The sequence below is a fragment of the Dama dama genome, chromosome 18 (assembly GCF_033118175.1).
Source record: "Dama dama isolate Ldn47 chromosome 18, ASM3311817v1, whole genome shotgun sequence".
Classification (NCBI taxonomy): domain Eukaryota; kingdom Metazoa; phylum Chordata; class Mammalia; order Artiodactyla; family Cervidae; genus Dama; species Dama dama.
Genome location: NC_083698.1, coordinates 114,591,285 through 114,611,284, shown reverse-complemented (window position 1 = coordinate 114,611,284; position 20,000 = coordinate 114,591,285). Strand labels below are relative to the sequence as shown.

Genomic DNA, 20,000 nt, shown 5'->3' with positions numbered 1-20,000 from the left:
CGGGGGTGGAAGGGGACACAGGCGGTCGCACGCGCGGGACCAGGAGGAAGGCCGGCAGCGGTGGGGAGGGGCCGGCAAGCACGCGCAAGCAGGGGTCACGGGACGGGGGCGAGGGCGCCGCCCGGAGACCAGAAAACACCAGGACACAGCCGGGCCACCAGGGAAACCAGCGCGGGATCCCACCGCCACCCACACACGAGGGCGGTCCCACAACGCCTGGGACGCCGGCCGCTCCTGGCCATCCCTGGAGCGGGCCCCACACCCCAGCCCCGCCGCCAGGGCCGGCGTGCCGTCCACCCACCTTCCTCCATCCATCCATCCATCCTCAACAGATCCGTCTTCCGTCTAAGTCTGACCCCGAGGCTCAACATCCTGGGGACACACTCTCGAGCGAGGGCGGCCCAGACCGGGGGCCCACCACACCGCCACCGGCTGCGGCTCAGGGGCAAGGGCGGGCACGACAGGCTCCTCCTCACCACGGCTGCGGGGCTGGGGGAGCCGGGGCCGACCAGGCAGTCGCACCCCAACCCCCCCGCCTTCCCCCTGGGCTCACACCACGGGGCCGGCTGCGCGCACACAGCACACGCACGGCCCCCCACCCGCCGAACACCCGGCGGGGCCCGGCGGGACCCTCCCCCAACTCAGAGGGGGGAGGCGCGGGCCGCAGTAGGCAACAAAAGCAGCACACGGCCCCACCGCGGGGCCGGCGCACCCATCACACCCCTTCCCCACAGAGGGGAGGGGGGGGGTTTTCTGCCCACGTGCTCTGGCAGTCGCCACGGTGGCCACTGCACACTCGGGAGGGGCAGCAGCTGGGGGGTCCGGTACCCCAAGGCTCCCTCTCGGATCGCTAGAGAAGGCTTTCTCACCGAGGGTGCACCGTCCCTCACCCAATCGTCTCTCCTTCGGGCCCACGGAGGCACACCAGGAGCCGCCACTCAACTGGGCGGGAGGGGTCTGCGGCATAGGTAAGCGGGCCACCACACAGGAGCGTGTGCGCGGGTCAGGGCCCCCTGGCAAGGCCTCACCCGTCAGCCGCCACAACGAGGGGAGCGCACAATGCTTCTCTTACCGTCTCGACCCCCCCCCATGGGACACACGCACACCACCGTGGCGGGGACCCGAGGAGGACACAGGGTTAAGGGAAAACGACACCACCACTCGGCCTCAGGCACCTGAGGGACGACCTGGAGCACTCCAGGGGCACCACCGAGGGTCCAACGAGGCATGCTCACACACCCATGCGGGGGGCGCGCGGCATGGCAGCGGCACAGCCCTCCCCACCACAGGGAGGGCCGCTCGCAGGGAGCACGCCAGGAAGGCGAAGCAAGCGCATCTGCTGTGTCCAAAGCCCAACGGCCCCCACTAGGCACCCCAAGGCGGGGGACGGGAGACCGAAGGTCAGGGCCGGAGGCCACACCCCAACCCCTGCCTTCCTCACCCTGCCCGACGGGCAAGGGGGAAAGACAGGCGAGGGGCCCCGCGGACAGACCGAGAAGAGCGGACACGTTCACTGGGAACGCCCGTCCCTCGTCCGGCACGGCTTAGGCCCGGCCCGGGAGAGCACGACCACACCACATCAATCAGTTGAGTCAAGGTGGAGGGTGGGGGGGGGGGGGGAGAAGGCAGGGAGAAGGCACAGGCGAGGACAGTCACCAGAGGGGCCCGCTTTAAACCTCACCGGCAACCTCCCCCCCGTCCCTGCCCACAACCTCACACCTCAGGCGAGGGCGGCCAACGACCCCAGGAGGAGAACACCTGACACGTGGCACGGAGCCTACAGGGCTGGGGTCGTCCCAGCCACCACCGGGTGCCCGCAGCGGGGAGCGCAGGGCCAAAGACCCACACCGCCTTGCCCCACCGCCCTCGGGTCGCCCAGAGGCGGCACCACGAGCTGGGTCGGCCAGACAACACCACACAGGAGAGCTGGCGCACAGGCCCAGGCGGGCGGCTCCAGCAGCAAAGGCCGAACCAGGCGCCAGCTGGCGGCCCACAGGCCCAGAGCCCCGCGTGCATCCAGAGACCCAAAGTCCTCGGTGGCAGACACCAAAGGAGACCGTGTCAGCACTTACCTGGTGGCAAAAAATACCTATTTTGGGCGACAAAATGACAGCAGACGACAGCGGGGCCCATCTACAACTCGCAAGGAGGGACCCCGGAACCTTGACCCGGCCACCTGTCCCCAGCACTACCCCATGAACACCAGGCCTGGAGCTCTCGGGGGCCATCTGGTCGACTTGGGGGGGGGAGGGGGAGGGGAGGGGGCCGCGTGGTGGCAAAAGTCGGGGCGCGGACGCCAAGGGAGAGGGAGCTGGCCGGAGACTCCCTCCCCGCTTCGCCCACACGGGTAGGCGTACCGGTCCGTCCGAGTCTCCGAACGGGGATTTGACTTCGATGTGCATAAAGAAAAAAGAAGAAAGAACCGTCAGCGGGGCGCCTCCAACAAGACGAGCGGGCCCCGACCAGGGCCCACGCCCGGGGCCCAGACCGTCCTACACAGGGCACCCAGGACGGCTCGAGCCGGTCCCCACCCACCTCCTGACTGACCGGGATTCAGGGAGTTGGGGAGGGGTGAGAAAAAGTCGCGTCCGACGACCGAGACCCACGAGGGCACGCTGAAGGGTCGAGCGCGCCCTCCCCGGCCACCCGCGGAAGCAGGGCCCGGTCCATCCACGTCTCCGGACCTATCGGGACTTGGAGAAAAGAAAAGGCATGCGTGCCGGGAGACGCCTCAGGCGACCGGACCCCACCGGGGGACCGCACACGCGCCCGCGCCGGCCGTCCTCTCCGGGTCACCCCTCACGACTCCGGCGGGCGGGTCCCCACCTCCGGAGTGCGACGCGGAAAACACCTCGGTCAGAGAGAACCCGAGGGCCCGGACCCAGCCGCGCCCTCCGCCGACCTCCACGCCACAGTCCGGGCCGGTCCCCACCTCCGGAGCGGGGCCGAGGGCGAAGCAAACGCTCCTGAGGGCGACCCGGGAGGAGGCAGGACCGCCGAGTCCGAGTCCAGGCGCTCCGGGCAGGGAAGACCCTCTCCCTGCCCACCTCGGCGGTCCGGCCCAGGTAGGGCCCGGCCGGTCCGTCTCCACGGCCGGAGGGGCACGGGGAGATGCTGGTCGACCCGACCAGGCCGCCCCAGAGCCCGGATCTGGAGCGCCGCGACGGTCACCCTCCCCAGAAACCTAGAGAACCAATCTCCGGCGACAGCAGGACGTCCCTAGGCCTCGGTGTCACCGGGACTGTCACCGCCAGCATAGCCGGTCTCTGAGAGCACTGCCTCGGGCCCGGCGGCTGAGTCACAATCCTCCTGCAGGTCTCGCCGAAGCTCCGGAGGGGAGGGACAATATAAAAGCGGCCGCCAGGTGGCTCCTGACAACCGGCTCGACCGTCCCGAGGACGGGTCGCTGTCGCCGGCCGCCGAGGAGCCATCGCGCCGGCCGCCCAAACGCCCGAGCTCGGGCCGGAGCCTCCTCCGCCTCCGAGCCACGCGACGCGACGCGACCCCGGCCGCAGAGGAAGGGAGAGGAGCGGGGAACTATCTCCTCAGGAGGCTGCCCCGAAGGAGACGCGCTCCCCCGCCCACGTGATTCCAGGGTGGTGGGGGGACATTCCACGGAGACGCCGGCGGCGGGGGCTCGGGGGCCGAGAGAGGGGCACCAGTGACATCCCGGGCTCCCCCGGACCCCCTCCCCCCAAAAGAGGGAGTGAGAGAGAGAGGGAGGGAGGGAGGGAGGGAGGGACGGAGGGACGGAGGGACGGAGGGGAGGAGGGAGGGACCGACCGGCAAAGTGAAACCAGGCAAGCGCTGCTCGGAGAACAAAGCAGGACTTTCGAAAGCAGACACAGACACAGACACGCAAGCCCAGGAGCAAGAAAGGAAACGAAGGAGACACTCGGACCCCCAACAAGAGAAAACAAAACTCAACCTGGGTAGAGACCGTGACCAAGTCCAAAGACAACAAACACAAGCAAGCGCGGGTGGGTGGGGAAAGTGCACTTGAGGTCAGGAGAACGTGGATTTCAAGATCACTGGCCACAAACACCGGAAAGGCGGGCGGCCGGGCGGTCTGGGGTGGCAGGGCTGCGGGGGTGGGGTTGAGGGGCGTGGTGGGGAGGACCGAGTCAATAGGGATCCACTAAATAAGCCCCGGATTCCATGACAACAGCCAAGTCAATGAATGCATAACTTTTTGAAGTAGAACCGAAACCAAATGAAACAAAACCACCAGGCAGGAAAGGCAAGTCGTGGAACTGCTCTGGCAGCTTAAAAGTCAGAGGGAGGGAGGGAGGGAGGGAGGGAGGGAGGGAGGGGGAGAGAGAGAGGCAGAGAGAGAGAGAGAGACAGACAGAGAGAGAGACAGAGAGAGAGAGAGAAACGGAGAGGTAGAGAGAGAGAGAGAGAGAGCGCGCGCACATGTGCATATACGCATGTACATATGTATACGGACACATATTCGCATCTATATATACGTGCACACATGCGTATAAACAAGTACGTACGAAGGGCATGCATGCTCACGTACACGCATGTGTCTGTGCGTGCACGTATATGCCTAGGCATTTAAAGTGTGCATGTATGCTTGCGTGTATATACGTATGCACAGGCATCTATACACATACGTACACGGATATGCACGCGCATGAATACACATGCTCATATGTGCCTATACATAGATATACACACCTACATTGAAATAAACACGGGCGTGTAAACGCATATAGATGCACACGTGTGTGTGCGTGTGTGTGCGTGTGATGTATACGCACAGGTGTGTGTGTGTGTACGCATGTGCGGACACGTACGTGCATGCTTACATATGCACACATATCCGCCTGTGTATATGCACACGTGTGTGTACACGCGTATGCATACATATGTACGCATACCTAGACGTCTACATGTAGCGTATATACGTCCACACAGACGTACGGCTGTATATGTGTATACATATACACACATGTATGTGTAAGTGAACATACACGCATATACGTAGGTACAGTTGCAAGTGTGTGTATAGAGTGCATATACACAGATTGATGTGCATAGATGCACACACACGCGTATACGCATATGCATACGCGCGTATGTATACATACACGTACGTATTAGTCAGCGTACATGTGCCTATGTGCATACATACGCATGTGTCTGCGTAGATGTCTACGTGCGCGCGTGTGTGTATACATATAGGCGTCAGACAACTGAACCTCCAAAAGAGAAACAATCCCCGATGAGCGAAGTCGGCAGGAGGCCCGAACAGACACCTTCATTCAAAATAAAGGTAGAACAGACAGACACTCAGAAGCACAAGGTAGAAAACAAATCAATGGCGGGGCTGGGCTGGGCTGGGGCTGCTGGGGGTGGGGGCGGGCTCACGGAAGCACCCCGGGGCGTTTATCTGGACAACGATAACTTGGAGGGGAAAGGCCCAGGAGCTGGACTCGCAATCGCGACAGCAAGTTTGAAACATCAAAAGACAGTGGCTCCTGATCGATGGAATGCGTCTTTCCTGCAGCTGAGAAAAGTGTTGACGGACTCAGAGATATCAGAGCTCATCACCTGGCACCTCACAGAGAGAGAAACCCCATCACTAGGGAAACGAGTCCTGGGATCCCTCAGGACACTCCACCAAAGATTCCCCATCCGACCCAACCCGGCAACTCCACGGAGTGCCTACGGCGGGGACCAAGAAGATATGCGCGTGTGTATGTGTGGTATCGACACCTATACCTAGGTAGACATCCGTACAAACAGAATGATAGAACTCTCTGTCTGTGTGCCTACACCTGTATCTATTCAGGTGCGCGTGTGCGCACGCGCATGCACACACACACACACACACACACACACACACACACACACACACCACACCACACCCACCACACCCACCCACCCCCCCCCCACACACACACAAATGGGACTCAACCACCAGAAGGGAATAAAATCTCACAGTCTGCAGGAACTTGGAGAGATCTTTAGAAAGGCTATTATGCTAAATGAAGCACCTCAGATCAGTCGTTTCCATGCAGAATCTACCAAAGGATACACCGTGAACAGAACAGAACAAATCAGAAGCAGGCTCATAGATACCGTAAAGGAACACATGGGTGGTGGCCAGAGGAGGGAGGGGGTGACGCGGTGGCGTGGGTGGGTGGGGAGGGGGAGAGAATGAGTGAGTGCCACTGGTGACGGAGACAGACGAAGCGGTGCAGCCTTCCACGGATGAAATCAATGAGTCACCGGCACGTCATGACACCAAATGCCATCTGCCGTGACACCAAGTGGTGACGGACAGTCACTCACGAGATGTATCCTGGTGATCGCTGTGTCCTTCCTGCGCTACACTGAAACATCGTCTGTACACCTGAAAATTAATGGGGGAACAACAACAGCAACAAAAACAAAACAAGGAAAGAAGGAAGGGAGGGAGGGAGGAAGGGAGGAAGGAAGGCAGGCAAAAGAAAACGTTGTCAGTCAGTTAGACGTCAATTTGAGAAGAGTGGGACTGAGAGGGGTGGGGGAGAGAAACTAGGGTGAGGAGGAGGAGGAACAGGAGCAGGAGCAGGAGGAGGAGGAGGAAGAAAAGGACCAAGTGCCTTGAGGGGGAGAGGGAGATAAAGGATCCAAAGAGTGGACAGGACGGTCAGGTCAGTGCCATAGGGAAAGGAAACGAAGCCAAGGAACACATTCCCAACGGTGGTTTTCTTCAGTCCAAGATCAAGATGTGTATCAAGATGTGCTATCGCACAGTGTCCTTCCTCCAGCACAGAGAGACACACAGGCCTCACTTGGCGAGGCAGTTCAGGATAACCCTGAACGCTGAAGCTGAAAAAAGAAGCCGTCACGTTCATCCATGGCTGAAAAGTACCATGGTCCTACGACATGACATTCAAAAATCCTACCAAACCATTGAAAGACTCTCTCACTCACTCGCCATTAAAAATGTAGAGAACAGAAAAGGAGCGAAACGATGGTGGGTGGGTGGATGGATGGGTGGATGGATGGATTTCCATGATAGTCTGATTATGGAACACACTGACAGAAAAGCATCCGATTCACTTCTGTAAAGAATCTGTCTTGCCTTCCCGGCCTGGTGTCTTTCGTATGTCTGGATGATTCCCTCCCCCACCCCCACTCCCAGCTTTAAGGTCAGCCTCCAAAACGAAGCCCTGTGTGCTCTCAAGGTCCCGCCGGAACTCTCTCTTCGGAGCGCCCTTCTGAAGGGGGACGTTTTCACCCACGTCATCGCCCTGAGACCGCTTCAGCCTGTCCCTCCCCTCCCCCCACCGCCGCCTGCCTCCCTCCTGCTCCTCTTCCTCCTCCTCTTCCTCCTCCTCTGAACTCTTGGGCTTCTCCTCTCACTGGCCTCTCATCCCACACGGTGGCAGTGTCGGCCCAGGTATGCTCAGGTGTTTCCTAACCGCATCCAAGTGGACTTCCACTGTTTCTCGGCTGCGTCGTTCTGGGACCATTTCTTCCTGGCCTTTTCCACGGGTGGGGGAGACCTGGACGGGCCGGGCCCAGGCGGGGCGGGGGTGGGGGTGAGGGAGCGTGCATGTGGGGGGAAGGGTGGGGGCAGAGAGGAGGAGGAGGAGGAGGCCGGGGGGGGGGGGGGGGGGAAGGGGGGGGAGGGGGGAACACAACTCCCCAGTGCCAGTGCGTGCCTATGGCCTGGAAAACAGATCACACGCCAGGCTAGCTCCGAAAAAGGGGATCGGTCATGAGACCGACCGGGCACGTGTGTTCTTTGCAGAGTCCCTGCAGATCGAACAGGCAGGGGCAAATTTTGGGCTTCCCACAGTTAGAACTGTTCAGCCATTGTAGAAACAGGCGTCGTCTGAAACACCGGGGTCAGGCTCTCGGCGCGATGTCCACAAGCCGTGGCCATTGAAATGTGTGCACACTGGAGCCGCCATGCAGAGGGAGATCTCATCCGGCTCCATGTGTTCTTCCAGTGAATAGGCCGGGATCTCAGGAAGAACAGACATCCAGAGAGTTGAGTGAATCTGACCGTCACGCTTTCAGAATTCAAGTGAACTAGAAAGGAGGTTCACTCACATGTGAGTTTGTCTTTCCATAGGCTGAATCCTCTCTTTGAGCAGATTAGGGTTCCGGGGGCAAAATGGAGCAGAGAGGACAGAGAGTTCCCTTAGGTCCCCTGCTCCTCCCGCAACGGCCTTAGGAACATCCTGCCCCAGAGGAGTGTGCCGGCCACAACCCACACGGAGACGTCAGTGTCAGTCATCCTCGTCCAGAGTCCCCCGTCTGCCCTCGCCTTCATGCCTGCCTGGCATTGTCCATTCTATAGGTTTGTATCGAACCTGCCCGGAGCCCAGTGGCATCTTCCCTGATCGGGGATCGATCGAAAACACCCCTGTCCCCTGCCTCATCGGCAGGTGGATTCTTAACCACTGGACCACCAGGCAGGGAAGTCCCTTCACAGCCTTCTAAAATCATCTACCCTGAAACATGAAATATTGTCATCCGAATCATTGGACCATCACGACTGAAATGAAGGAAAATATGTTCGTTAAAGAAAGCCTCAACTCCTCAGTGCTTGCCTTAGAACCACAAAGGCATCTCTCTCTCTCTCTCTCTCTCTGTCTCTCTCTGTCTCTCTCTGTCTCTCTCTCTCTCTGTCTCTCTGTCTCTCTCTGTCTCTCTCTCTGTCTCTCTCTCTCTCTCTCTCTCTCTCTCTCTCTCTCTCTCTCTCTCTCACACACACACACACGCTCCATAGTCCGAAGGAAACCAACTTCTGTGTTTATCCATCCCACTTGTTGTGTCTGTTGTGCCTTCGCTAGTCAAAGAAGCTGATCTAATGTGGAATCCGATGTCTTCTTCTCTAGGACACTTCGAGAAGGAGCAAGAGTGCCAGTTTGTGAGAACCGAAGGCCAAACCGGCGTGATGTAACCCGGCGATGTGTGTGGTCAGAGGCCCATCTAGATTCGCACTCCAGTTCACGGAGGGGAGCGGTGGGAACAGGAGTGTGGACCCTTCCCACTCCCCCAGTGAACATCTGTCCCGTGGAAGGGGTATAGGAACCTCATGACCTGACCCACGTGGTGAACAGTCGCCAAAGACAAAGAATTCCTACAGCCAGACGTTTGCAACCACGAACCCTGTCCCTCCATCACCTGACCTTTCAGAATGCTACGTGGAACCCTTTCAAGAAGCTTGGGGCAGAAAAAAAAAAAAAAAAAAAAGAAGCAGCAGCAGCAGCAGCTGGGGGCTTGGAGGTATGGACCCCTGAATTCTCCTCGCTCGGCCCTCCCTGCAAGAAAACGTTGTGTGCTTGCCTGCGCCCCACATGCCAACTTTTCGGGGGATCGGACCTCCCAGGGTGCCCCTGCACCAGGCACCCTGCCTGCGTGCGACATCCCAAGAGATCCTATGGAGAAACATCTCCGGCCACTCACATGACATCTGCATCGCTGGCAAGTGACCCTTCAGACCTCCACATAGATACGTGAGCACAAACGCTCCTTCACAATCTGGGACACCTCGTAGGCTGTGTGAGCTCCTCTGGTTCAGCACTCCCTCGACTTGGCTGTGGTTTTGGTTCTGTTCTGCTCTGTTCTGTGTTTGCTTTCTGACCCGCGTGATCTCTCTGGATAGGGCACCCCCAATCAAAGCGAAAATAAATCGAGTCTGTGTGAATACTATTCATGCATCAAGCGGGGATATCAACGACCTCTATGTGGATCCATAAAAATGGCCGTGTGGTGTTCAGGAGGATCATTCTGTGTTTTCTGGGTGCACTATTTGCTGTCCATTATTTCACGTGCCTTTTGGGCATGGCTGATGGAGACGGACACGAAGCAGCAGGGCGGCAATCTGGCATCTCGGCCTAGAGCGGTTTCCCAAGTGACATCTCAGAACAGGGGCTGAGAAGGCCATGGCCACCCCTCCACGGGGCCCCCTCGGTGGCCGGAGGGTGGGGGTGGGAGTGGGGCTGGCGTTGTGGAGACGAGACGGGGGGTGGGGGGGGTGGGGGGGTTGGTGGTGGTGGTGGTGGTGGTGGTGGTAGTGGTGGTGTAGAGCTGGGCTAGGGGTTGGGGGCGTGCGAGGCGAGGGGACCGGTCCAGGTCCCCCTGAGAAGTGAAAAGTGAAGGCAGGTTCTCTCCCACTGAGAACTTCCTTCCTTCACGCATGTGAGAGGAGCAAGTTTCTCTCCGATCCACGGCCCTGCATCGTTTTCGCCCTGTTCAAAAAAAAAAAAAAAAAAAAAAAAAAACGGACAAAAACGTATTTGTTTATCTTGGCTTGTTTTCTGGCCCAGGCCAAAGACCTCTTTGAGAGTGTCCAAAGGATCTGACAGGATGGGAGGGTGCAGGTCAATCCATGTGTCAAGAAGAGATCCAGGGACTCTCTCACAGCTGTGACTCGGGCCTTTTTCAGAAACAGGCCAATTTTGATGACTCCCTGGACAAGGGAGTCACCCCAGAAGTTTCCTTGAGGGGACCGAGTTGCAGGAGTCGGGGGCATGGCCCCGCCGCCGCCGCCAGAGGGCCTCCTCAGCCCGGCAGGCCGGCCTGCAGGCAGGCAGGCAGGCAGGCAGGCAGGCAGACAGGCAGGGGCTATTGTCTGTGGGCCCCACCCCCACCCTCCCCCTGCAGGGCCTCGTCAGATAGCTTCATTCAAATGCAGAAAGCTTTCCAGTCAAGTCAGAGCCTTTGACTTTGCCTCGAGCTTCCCTCTATTGAATGGTGATCCGCCCCACCCCCATTTCTCCATTTCTCCACCTTGAGGCTGCCCCTTGGGCACTGCGTGGAGGAAGGGGGCTAGGGGTGGGGCGGGAGGCTGAGGGACAAACTCACCTTGTGTCAGGCCAAAGAAGTCTCTTCCTTTTCGTAACCCAGGAAACCCCACTCATGCATGTGAGGATCACAGACGTGCGTTGAAGCAGCCATCATCACTTGACATCTTCCTCCGTGGAAGGAGGTTTTCATTCCTGCCTGCCTTCAGAGAGACAGAGAAGGAGGGAGGGGCGGAGCGTTCCTCTGGCGCTGGCCGGTTCTTGGTTCTTAAGTTACTTGAGTCCAAAACACTCCACAAGACATGGAGGTTCATGTGAGGTGGGGTGGGGTGGGGTCGGCGGCCTGCTCTGGACCCCAGCAGTTCCCTCCTCTGACACTTCCCTGAAACCCATGAAAAGCTGAACTGGTGACTGTGTGTGTGAGTGCATGCATGTACGCGTGTACGTGAGAAACGGCGCGTGTGCGTGTGCATGGACCTGAGAGAGAAGTCCCGCCCCCCTCAAAAAAAAGGGGGGGGGGGGAGAAAGGGGGAAACAACAACAATAACAACAACAACAACAAATCCAGAAGGAAAGAAGGAAGGAACGAGGGAAGGACCAAATAGGTTAGTTAGTACGGGCCTCCATGTCGTGGAAAGAGTTTCTGAGCACAGATCCTCCGTTCAGTGAAACACTTATCGTATCTCCTCTCAGGAGGCTGTGAGGTCGACAGACAGGTTCGGGAAAGCAGGCCTGGGGTGCAAGCAATCAGGTAATTTTTTTCCTCAGAGGCACTTGTAGGGAAAGCAAAGAAACACACCGGTTCATCCCTGGAGTGGATTCATTCGAAACCAGTCGGTGGAGGGGGAGTCAGTCAAGGAGATGTCTAGACGTCAGAGTTGGGTACTGGAGCGGGTTGCCATGTCCTTCTCCAGGAGACCTTCCTGGCCCGGGGATGGAACCCGGGTCTCCTGCATGAAGCAGGCAGACTCTTGACCGTGTGAGCCAGCGGGGAAGCTCTGTCAGAAATGTTCACCAAGTCCTCTACCTTCCATCCGCAGGGCTTCAGGCACAGGGCCTTTTGAGTTCTCCGTCAGCAGGGCAAGAGAACATGGGACATGTTTCCCCCCAGAGAGGGTTGCCCCCAGATATCGGAGGCCACTCGGAAAACTTCAGGACCCACTCCCCCTCTCGGGTGAAGAGCCACACGCAAAGAAAGGAACAAACACACGTAGCACGGGACTCTCCCATCCAGAAGTGTGTATCCCCCGCTTCACGGAAACATCCTCCGGGCCCCTAAGGAACGTGTGGAAAAAATCACTCTATCGCCAAGGAGATAAGAGCCCTCGCTGAGAGCTTCTGAAGTCTGGAAGGACCAGGTAGAGGGAAAAACAGAAACGATTGCATTCTGCTGATAGGGGTAGTGTATGAAGTGACCAAAGGGGCTGTCCCTCTTTCAAAATTCGCATTGTAAACATTGTGTCCTTTGGGTCCTCTGTTTTTGCTTTGTGTGTGGGAAGCAACAGATTGAACGGTAGGGTCCTTTTCTTATTTATTTTATTTTTATTTATTTACTTAGCCCGCCCGCCCATCCCTCCATCTTCTCTCTGTCTCTCTCGCTTTTCATTCAGGTTAGGGAATTAAAAAACAGAACAAAACAAAACAAAGCAAGCAAGCAAGCAAGCAAGCAAGCAAGCAAGCAAGCAAACAACAACAACAACAACAACAACAACAACCCGGTATTTCTGCAGGTCAGGAAGCAACAGTTAGAAGTAGACATGGAACACAACAGAGTGGTTCCAAAGAGGGAAAGGAGTCCATCAAGGCTGTTATGTGGTCACCTTGCTTATCCAGCTTACATGCTGAGTGAGTACACATCATGAGAAACGCTGGGTGGGATGAAGCACAAGCTGGAATCGAGGTTGCCCGGAGAAGTACCAATCCCCTCAGATATGCAAATGACACCACCCTTATGGCAGAAATGAAGTATCGAGTGGGTTTACCAAGTCGTGTTCGTTTCAGGTTTTCAGATTCTTTTCCCTTAGAGGTTAATGCAAAGTCATAAGTCTACTCTCCTGGGCTGCATAGTGGGGTGCTTGTTTTGTGTGTGTGTGTGTGTGTGTGTGTGTGTGTGTGTGTGTGTGTTTTGTTTGTTTGTTTTTTTACTACCTGCCCTGTAAGCACTTTGATGGGTGCTTGTTGATTGTCTTGATGTACCGTTTATATGTGCACGTGTTCAACCGGACCTCCTAAGTTCACAGTCCTGCTCCTCCCTCCTCCACCCCCCCCACCCCGATCGATCCTCGCTTCGTCAAGAAGTCAGGCATCCCACCTTTAGCATCCTACTCCTTCCTCATTTCCTCCCACCCCATGGAAGAAGTCATTCCTCCAGTTTTTCCATCGGTTCTCTACACCTCGCCTGATGATGGCAGGTGACTGGAAGACTGACAGATGTGAAGAGTTTTGCAAGAGCCTTGGGTGAAGGCTCCTAGGATTGGCTCGGGGAAGTGGGTGGCGTGTCACTCACTAGAGACTGTGGAAGGTATGCCCCAAGTGGCAAACACCGTTGCTTTCAGTTGTTGTCGGTTTGCTCGTCTGCAGCGAGGGATGGAAGGAAGGCTTCCACCTTCCACGGAGAAAGCTATATACCTAGCGTACCAAGGAGGTTTGACCACCCCCTAGGTTACAGGCGTGACAGGTCAGAGTGTAGAAATCGTCATGTCAAGGGTGTATTAACAACAGGCAGGCTCATCTTAAAGGCACTCCTGTCCTGTGAAGGTGGAGGGAGGGGCGGGAGGGGCATAGGGACGATGAGGAAGGGAAGGAGAAAGCGAGGAACACGAACACGAACACACACACTGTGTGTGTGTGTGTGTGTGTGTGTGTGTGTGTGGTGTGGTGTGTCTGTGGCATGCGCAGGTGTTGCGTGTGTGGTGTGTGGGGGGGAGTGTGTTGTGTGTGCTGTGTGGGGGCATAGTGTGTGTGGGTATGTGTGGGGTGTGTGGGGTGTGCCTCTGGGTGGTGCGAGTGTGAGAGGGGGCGGGCAGAGAGACACAGCCAGGCAAAGAACAACACAGAGTGTGTGCATGGGTGTGTGTCTGGCTGTGTCCCTCTGCCCGCCCGCTCTCACACTCGCACCACCCGGAGGCACATCCCACGCATACCCACACACCCCGCGCTCCCCGCACCCACACTCACCCCGCACTCCCCGCCCCCACACCCCCCCACCACAATCCCCCCCACACCCGCGCCCCACACCACACACGCGAAGGACAACACAGAGTGTGTGTGTGTGGGGGGGGGGGAGAGCAGGGGGTGTGGGGATGCGTGTGGTGTGTGCCTCAGGGTGGTGTGAGTGTGAGAGAGGGCGGGCAGAGAGACACAGCCAGGCAGAGGACAACACAGCGTGTGTGTGGTGTGGTGTGTCTGTGTGGCGTGCGCAGGTGTTGTGTGTGTGGTGTGTGTGGGGTGTGCCTGTCAGTGGTGCGAATTTGAGAGGGGGTGGGCAGAGACACAGCCAGGCAAAGGACAACCCAGAGTGTGTGTGTGTGTGTGTGTGTGTGTGTGTGTGTGTGTGTGTGTGTATCTGCCCACGGCACCTCACACCTGCACCAGGAACATCCCACACACCCCACGCATACCCCCACACACCACACACTGCCCGCCCCCCCCACCCCCCGCAGGCCCACCCCCACACAGAAAGGACAACACAGTCAGAGGGAGTGAGTGAGTGACTGAGTGAGTGGGTGGTGTGAGGCCGGTGTGTGTGGTGTGTGGGGGCAGGGTGTGTGTGTGGTGTGTGCGGGTACGCGTGTGGTGTCTGTGGGTATACGTGGGGTGTGTCTGTGGTGTGCACAGGTGTGTTGCGTGTGTGGGGACGTGTGGTGTGTGCGTGTGCTGGGTACGGGTGCCACGTGGGGCCGCCGTGTGTGTGTGCAGCGTGGGTGTGTGGGGTGCGCCTGTGGGTGCAGGCGGGCAGAGACATGGCACGCAGACTCTAGACCATGTGAGCCAGCGGGGAAGCTCTGTCAGAAATGTTCACCAAGTCCTCTAGCTTCCATCCGCAGGGCTTCAGGCACAGGGCCTTTTGAGTTCTCCGTCAGCAGGGCAAGAGAACATGGGACATGTTTCCCCCCAGAGAGGGTTGCCCCCAGATATCAGAGGCCACTCGGAAAACTTCAGGACCCACCCACTCCCCCTCTCGGGTGAAGAGCCACACGCAAAGAAAGGAACAAACACACGTAGCACAGGACTCTCCCATCCAGAAGTGTGCATCCCCCGCTTCACGGAAACATCCTCCGGGCCCCTAAGGAACGTGTGGAAAAAATCACTCTATCGCCAAGGAGATAAGAGCCCTCGCTGAGAGCTTCTGAAGTCTGGAAGGACCAGGTAGAGGGAAAAACAGAAACGATTGCATTCTGCTGATAGGGGTAGTGTATGAAGTGACCAAAGGGGCTGTCCCTCTTTCAAAATTCACATTGTAAGCATTGCGTCCTTTGGGTCCTCTGTTTTTGCTTTGTGTGTGGGAAGCAACAGATTGAACGGTAGGGTCCTTTTCTTATTTATTTATTTAATATTTATTTATTTACTTACTTAGCCCACCCGCTCCCCCCCCCCCCCCCGCCCGCTCCCCGTCCCCCTCCCCCCCGGCTCCCCGTCCCCCTCCCCCTCCCCCTCCGTCTTCTCTCTGTCTCTCTTGCTGTTTCATTCAGGTTAGGGAATTAAAAAAACAAAACAAAACAAAACACAAACAAACAAAACCCCGGTATTTCTGCAGGTCAGAAGTAGACATGGAACACAACAGACTGGTTCCAAATAGGGAAAGGAGTCCATCAAGGCTGTATATGTTGTCACCCTGCTTATCCAGCTTACATGCTGAGTACACATCATGAGAAACGCTGGGTGGGATGAAGCACAAGCTGGAATCGAGGTTGCCCGGAGAAGTACCAATCCCCTCAGATATGCAAATGACACCACCCTTATGGCAGAAATGAAGTATCGAGTGGGTTTACAAAGTCGTGTTCGTTTCAGGTTTTCAGATTCTTTTCCCTTAGAGGTTAATGCAAAGTCATAAGTCTACACTCTCCTGGGCTGCATAGCGGGGCGCTTGTTTTTTGTGATTTTTTGTTTTGTTTGTTTTTTTTACTACCTGCCCTGTAAGCACTTTGATGGTTGCTTGTTGATTGTCTTGATGTACCGTTTATATGTGCAACGTGTTAACCGGACGTCCTAAGTTGACAGTCCTGCCCCTCTTCCCCCCCCCCCCCCCCACCCCCGATCGATCCTCGCTTCGTCAAGAAGTCAGGCATCCCACCTTTAGCATCCTACTCCTTCCTCATTTCCTCTCACCCCATGGAAGAAGTCGTTCCTCCAGTTTTTCCATCGGTTCTCTACACCTCGCCTGATGATGGCGGGTGACTTGGAAGGACTGACAGATGTGAAGAATGTTTGCAAGAGCCTTGGGTGAAGGCTCCTAGGATTGGCTCGGGGAAGTGGGTGGCGTGTCACTCACTAGAGACTGTGGAAGGTATGCCCCAAGTGGCAAACACCGTTGCTTTCAGTTGTTGTCGGTTTGCTCGTCTGCAGCGAGGGACAGGTCAGACTGTAGAAATCATGTCAAGGGTGTATTAACACCAGGCAGACTCATCTAAAGGCACTCCTGTCCTGTGAAGGTGGAGGGAGGGGAGGGGCAGAGGGACGATGAGGAAGGGAAGGAGAAAGCAAACGAGGAACAGGAACACACACACACACACACACACACACACACACACAGTGGGTGTGGTGTGGTGTGGTGTGGCGTGGCGTGTCTGTGGCATGCGCAGGTGTTGCGTGTGTGGGGGCAGTGTGTTGTGTTGTGGGTGTGTGTGTGGTATGTGGGGGTGGGGTGTGTGTGGGTATGCGCGGGGTGTGTGGGGGTGTGCCTGAGGGTGGTGCGAGTGAGACAGGGTGGTGCGAGTGAGACGGGGCGGGCAGAGAGACACAGCCACACACACACACTCACGCACGCACCACTTGTGTTGTCCTTTGCCTGGCTGTGTCTCTGCCTCGCCACACACGCCCCACTCGCCTACGCCCTGGCCACACATCCCCGACCCACCACGGACAACACAGAGAGTGTGTGTGTGTGGGGGGGGGGGGGTGGGGGTGGGAGGGGGTTGGTGTGTGTGTGTGTGGGGGGGGGGCCAGGGTGTGTGGGGTATGCCTGTCGGTGTGTGCCTGAGGGTGCGAGAAGGGGCGGTCAGAGACACACCCAGGCAAAGGACAACCCAGTCAGAGGGTGTGTGTGTGTGTGTGTGTGTGTGTGTGTGTGTGTATCTGCCCACGGCCCCTCCCACCCGCACCAGTGACAGGCACACCCCAGACACCCCACGCGTATCTCCCACACACCCCACACTCTGCCCCTGCTGCTGCACAGAAAGGACAGCAGAGAGAGGTGGGGTGGGTGGTGTACGACGTGGGTGGTGTGGGGCCGCTGTGTGTGGGGGGCACGCGTGGGGTGTGTCTGTGGCGTGCACAGTGTGTTGCTTGTGTGGTGTGCGGGGGCGTGTGTGTGTTGTGTACAGGTGCCACGTGTGTGTGTGGGGTGCGCGGGGGCAGACACACACAGTCACGCAAAGGACAACACAGTCAGAGAGAGAGAGAGACAGACAGACAGACAGACACAGAGACGGGATCGGGGATGCGTGCCTTTGGGTGGTGCGGTCAGAGACAGAGACACAGAGTCAGGCCAAAAACAACCAACATGTATGGACATCCTCCTGAACATTTGGCTGGACTTGTGTTTTTCTGAGCTCATCACCTCCGTTGATCAAGACCACTCCCATGAAACGTGAGTCTGCCACCCTCCCCTCAAACACCATCCAGCCATTTGTCTTTGGCAGGCAGACCGGGGAGTGTGTTCCGAGTTGGTGGGCAGGCGGTTGGGTGTCACCAGGCGAGCTTCGATCCTTGCCGTTCTGGCTCTGAACCTGACCGGAGTGAGTGGATCCGGGTGATCTCTCGTGTCTTTGTTTGAAACTCTTGGCGGGAGAAGGGAGATTCGCCCGCCAGCCCGCCAGCTCGCCAGCCCGCCAGCTCGCCAGCCCGCCAGCCCGCCAGCCCGCCAGCCCGCCAAGTGACAAGGCCAATAAGGAGGAAAAGCCCATTCCACTTGAGTTCAAACACCTGCTCTCCCAATCAAGCAGGTTTCTAAAGTGAGACTTCCAACCCAGGCCACAAAGCCGAACTGGCTAGCCGTCCACCCTCCCCGTGACCTCTGGCCCAAGGTGCCCCTCCCACACAGCCTCCTTCCACAGCCCGAGGGCATTCAAGAGTTGGGGCGGGCGGCCCGCCGGACCGCCCCCCCGCCGGACCATCTAAAAGAGCGACCGACAGAGAGCTGTCGAGAGAGCCGGCCGCAGCACGGGAGCTCCGGGGGCGACCGGCGGGGACTCATTGCCAGACAGGGTCCGTCCTAGTGCGCATTTCTACGCTCAGTCACCGACGCGGACAGGAGAACGGGACGCGACAACACTTCTGCAGAACGTCCCTGGGCGAGGTACGACGACCGGACGGACGGGAGGAGAGCGGGCGGGAGGGAGAAAGATTCTTGACTCCCCATCCACGGGGCAGCGGAATGCTCTCCCATCCGAGGGGGACCGCAGGCCAATGTCAGGCGGCGCGAGCACCCGCGCCGAGAAATACCTCGCCGTCACCCCCGTCCCTGTCACCACCTTTCAGCATACCAGGAGAAACCCCTTTTGTGACCCCGACGACGGCTCTTTTGGGAAAAACAACATGCAGCAACAGGACAAACAAAAGACGAACACACCATGTATACACACACACACACACACACACACACACACACACACACACACACACCCCTTCATATTGAAGGTACCGCTGTGTGTGTGTGTGTGTGTGTGTATGGTGTGTGCGGAACAAAAGACGCACACACCGTGCACGCGCGCGCACGCACGCACACACACACACACACACACACACACACACACACTCCATGTTGAAAGTACCCCTCCGTATTATGGCAGTGAAACAAAAAGGAAAGGCACACACCCATCACCCACATAACCCACATAACCGCAATGAAAAAACTCCACGCATCTTAAAAAGAAAACGCAAACGCCAGAGAACGGGTCGTACCGGCGACTCCGGCCGCCGAGGTCAATTCGACCCGGGAACGCAAGGCCATACAGCAGCCCATTGGGACGAAGCCAAGCAAAGCCAGGCTAGCTGGTTGATCCGCCGCTCCCTCGGCCCGGAGGCCAAGTGGGCCCCGGCCGGCTGGTCAACGCGGAGCTCCCTCGGCCCAGAAGCCAAGTGGGCTCCGGCCGGCTGGTCGACCCGGAGCTCCGTCGGCCCGGCGTCCAAGTGGGCCACGCCACACACGCCACACACGCTACCACCCCCGTCCCTGTCACCACCTTTCAACATACTAGGAGAAACCCCTTTTGTGACCCCGTGCAACGTACAGTAACAGGACAAACAAAAGACACACACACACACACACACACACACCCTTCATGTTGAAGGTAGCCCTGTGTGTGTGTGTGCGTGCGTGCGAAATAAAAGACGCACACACCATGCGGACGCACGCACGCACGCACGCACGCACACACACACACACACACACACACACACACATATCCCTTCATGTTGAAGGTACCCCTGTGTGTGTGTGCGCGCGCGTGCGAGACAAAAGACACACACACCATGCATGCACGCGCGGGCGCGCACACCCCTTCATGTTGAAAGTACCCCTCCGTATTATGGCAGTGAAACAAAAAGGAAAGGCACACACCCATCACCCACATAACCGCGATGAAAAAACTCCACGCATCTTAAAAAGAAACCGCAAACGCCAGAGAACGGGTCGTACTGGCGACTCCGCCCGCCCAGGTCAATTCGACCCGTGAACGCAAGGCCATACAGCAGTCCATTGGGGCGAAGCCAAGCAAAGCCGGGCCAGCTGGTCGACCCGCCGCTCCCTCCACCCGGAGGCCAAGTGGGCCCCGGGCGGCTGGTCGACCCGGAGCTCCGTCGGCCCAGCATCCAAGTGGGCCACGCCACACACGCCACCACCTCCGTTCTTGTCACTACCTTTCAACATACCAGGAGAAACCCCTTTTGTGACCCTGACGACGGCTGTTTTGAGAAAAGCACCGTACAGCAACAGGACAAACAAAAAAACGCACACACTATGTGCACGCGCGCGTACGTACACACACACACACACACACACACACACACACACACACA

At 57.9% G+C, this 20,000-nt stretch overlaps 1 protein-coding gene across 1 annotated transcript in view; it reads left to right on the top strand.

The window, feature by feature from the left end:
• Positions 1–2,546, top strand: part of LOC133073118 (collagen alpha-1(I) chain-like) — a 3,854-nt gene extending 1,308 nt beyond the window's left edge. The window contains exons 2-5 of the mRNA XM_061166586.1: positions 1–666; positions 774–1,002; positions 1,172–2,231; positions 2,352–2,546. The exon at positions 1–666 is cut by the window's left edge and continues 271 nt beyond it. Coding sequence (XP_061022569.1) covers positions 1–666; positions 774–1,002; positions 1,172–2,231; positions 2,352–2,546 — 2,150 coding nt within the window. The remainder of the gene's footprint in view (positions 667–773; positions 1,003–1,171; positions 2,232–2,351) is intronic.
• Positions 2,547–20,000: the final 17,454 nt, after the last annotated feature.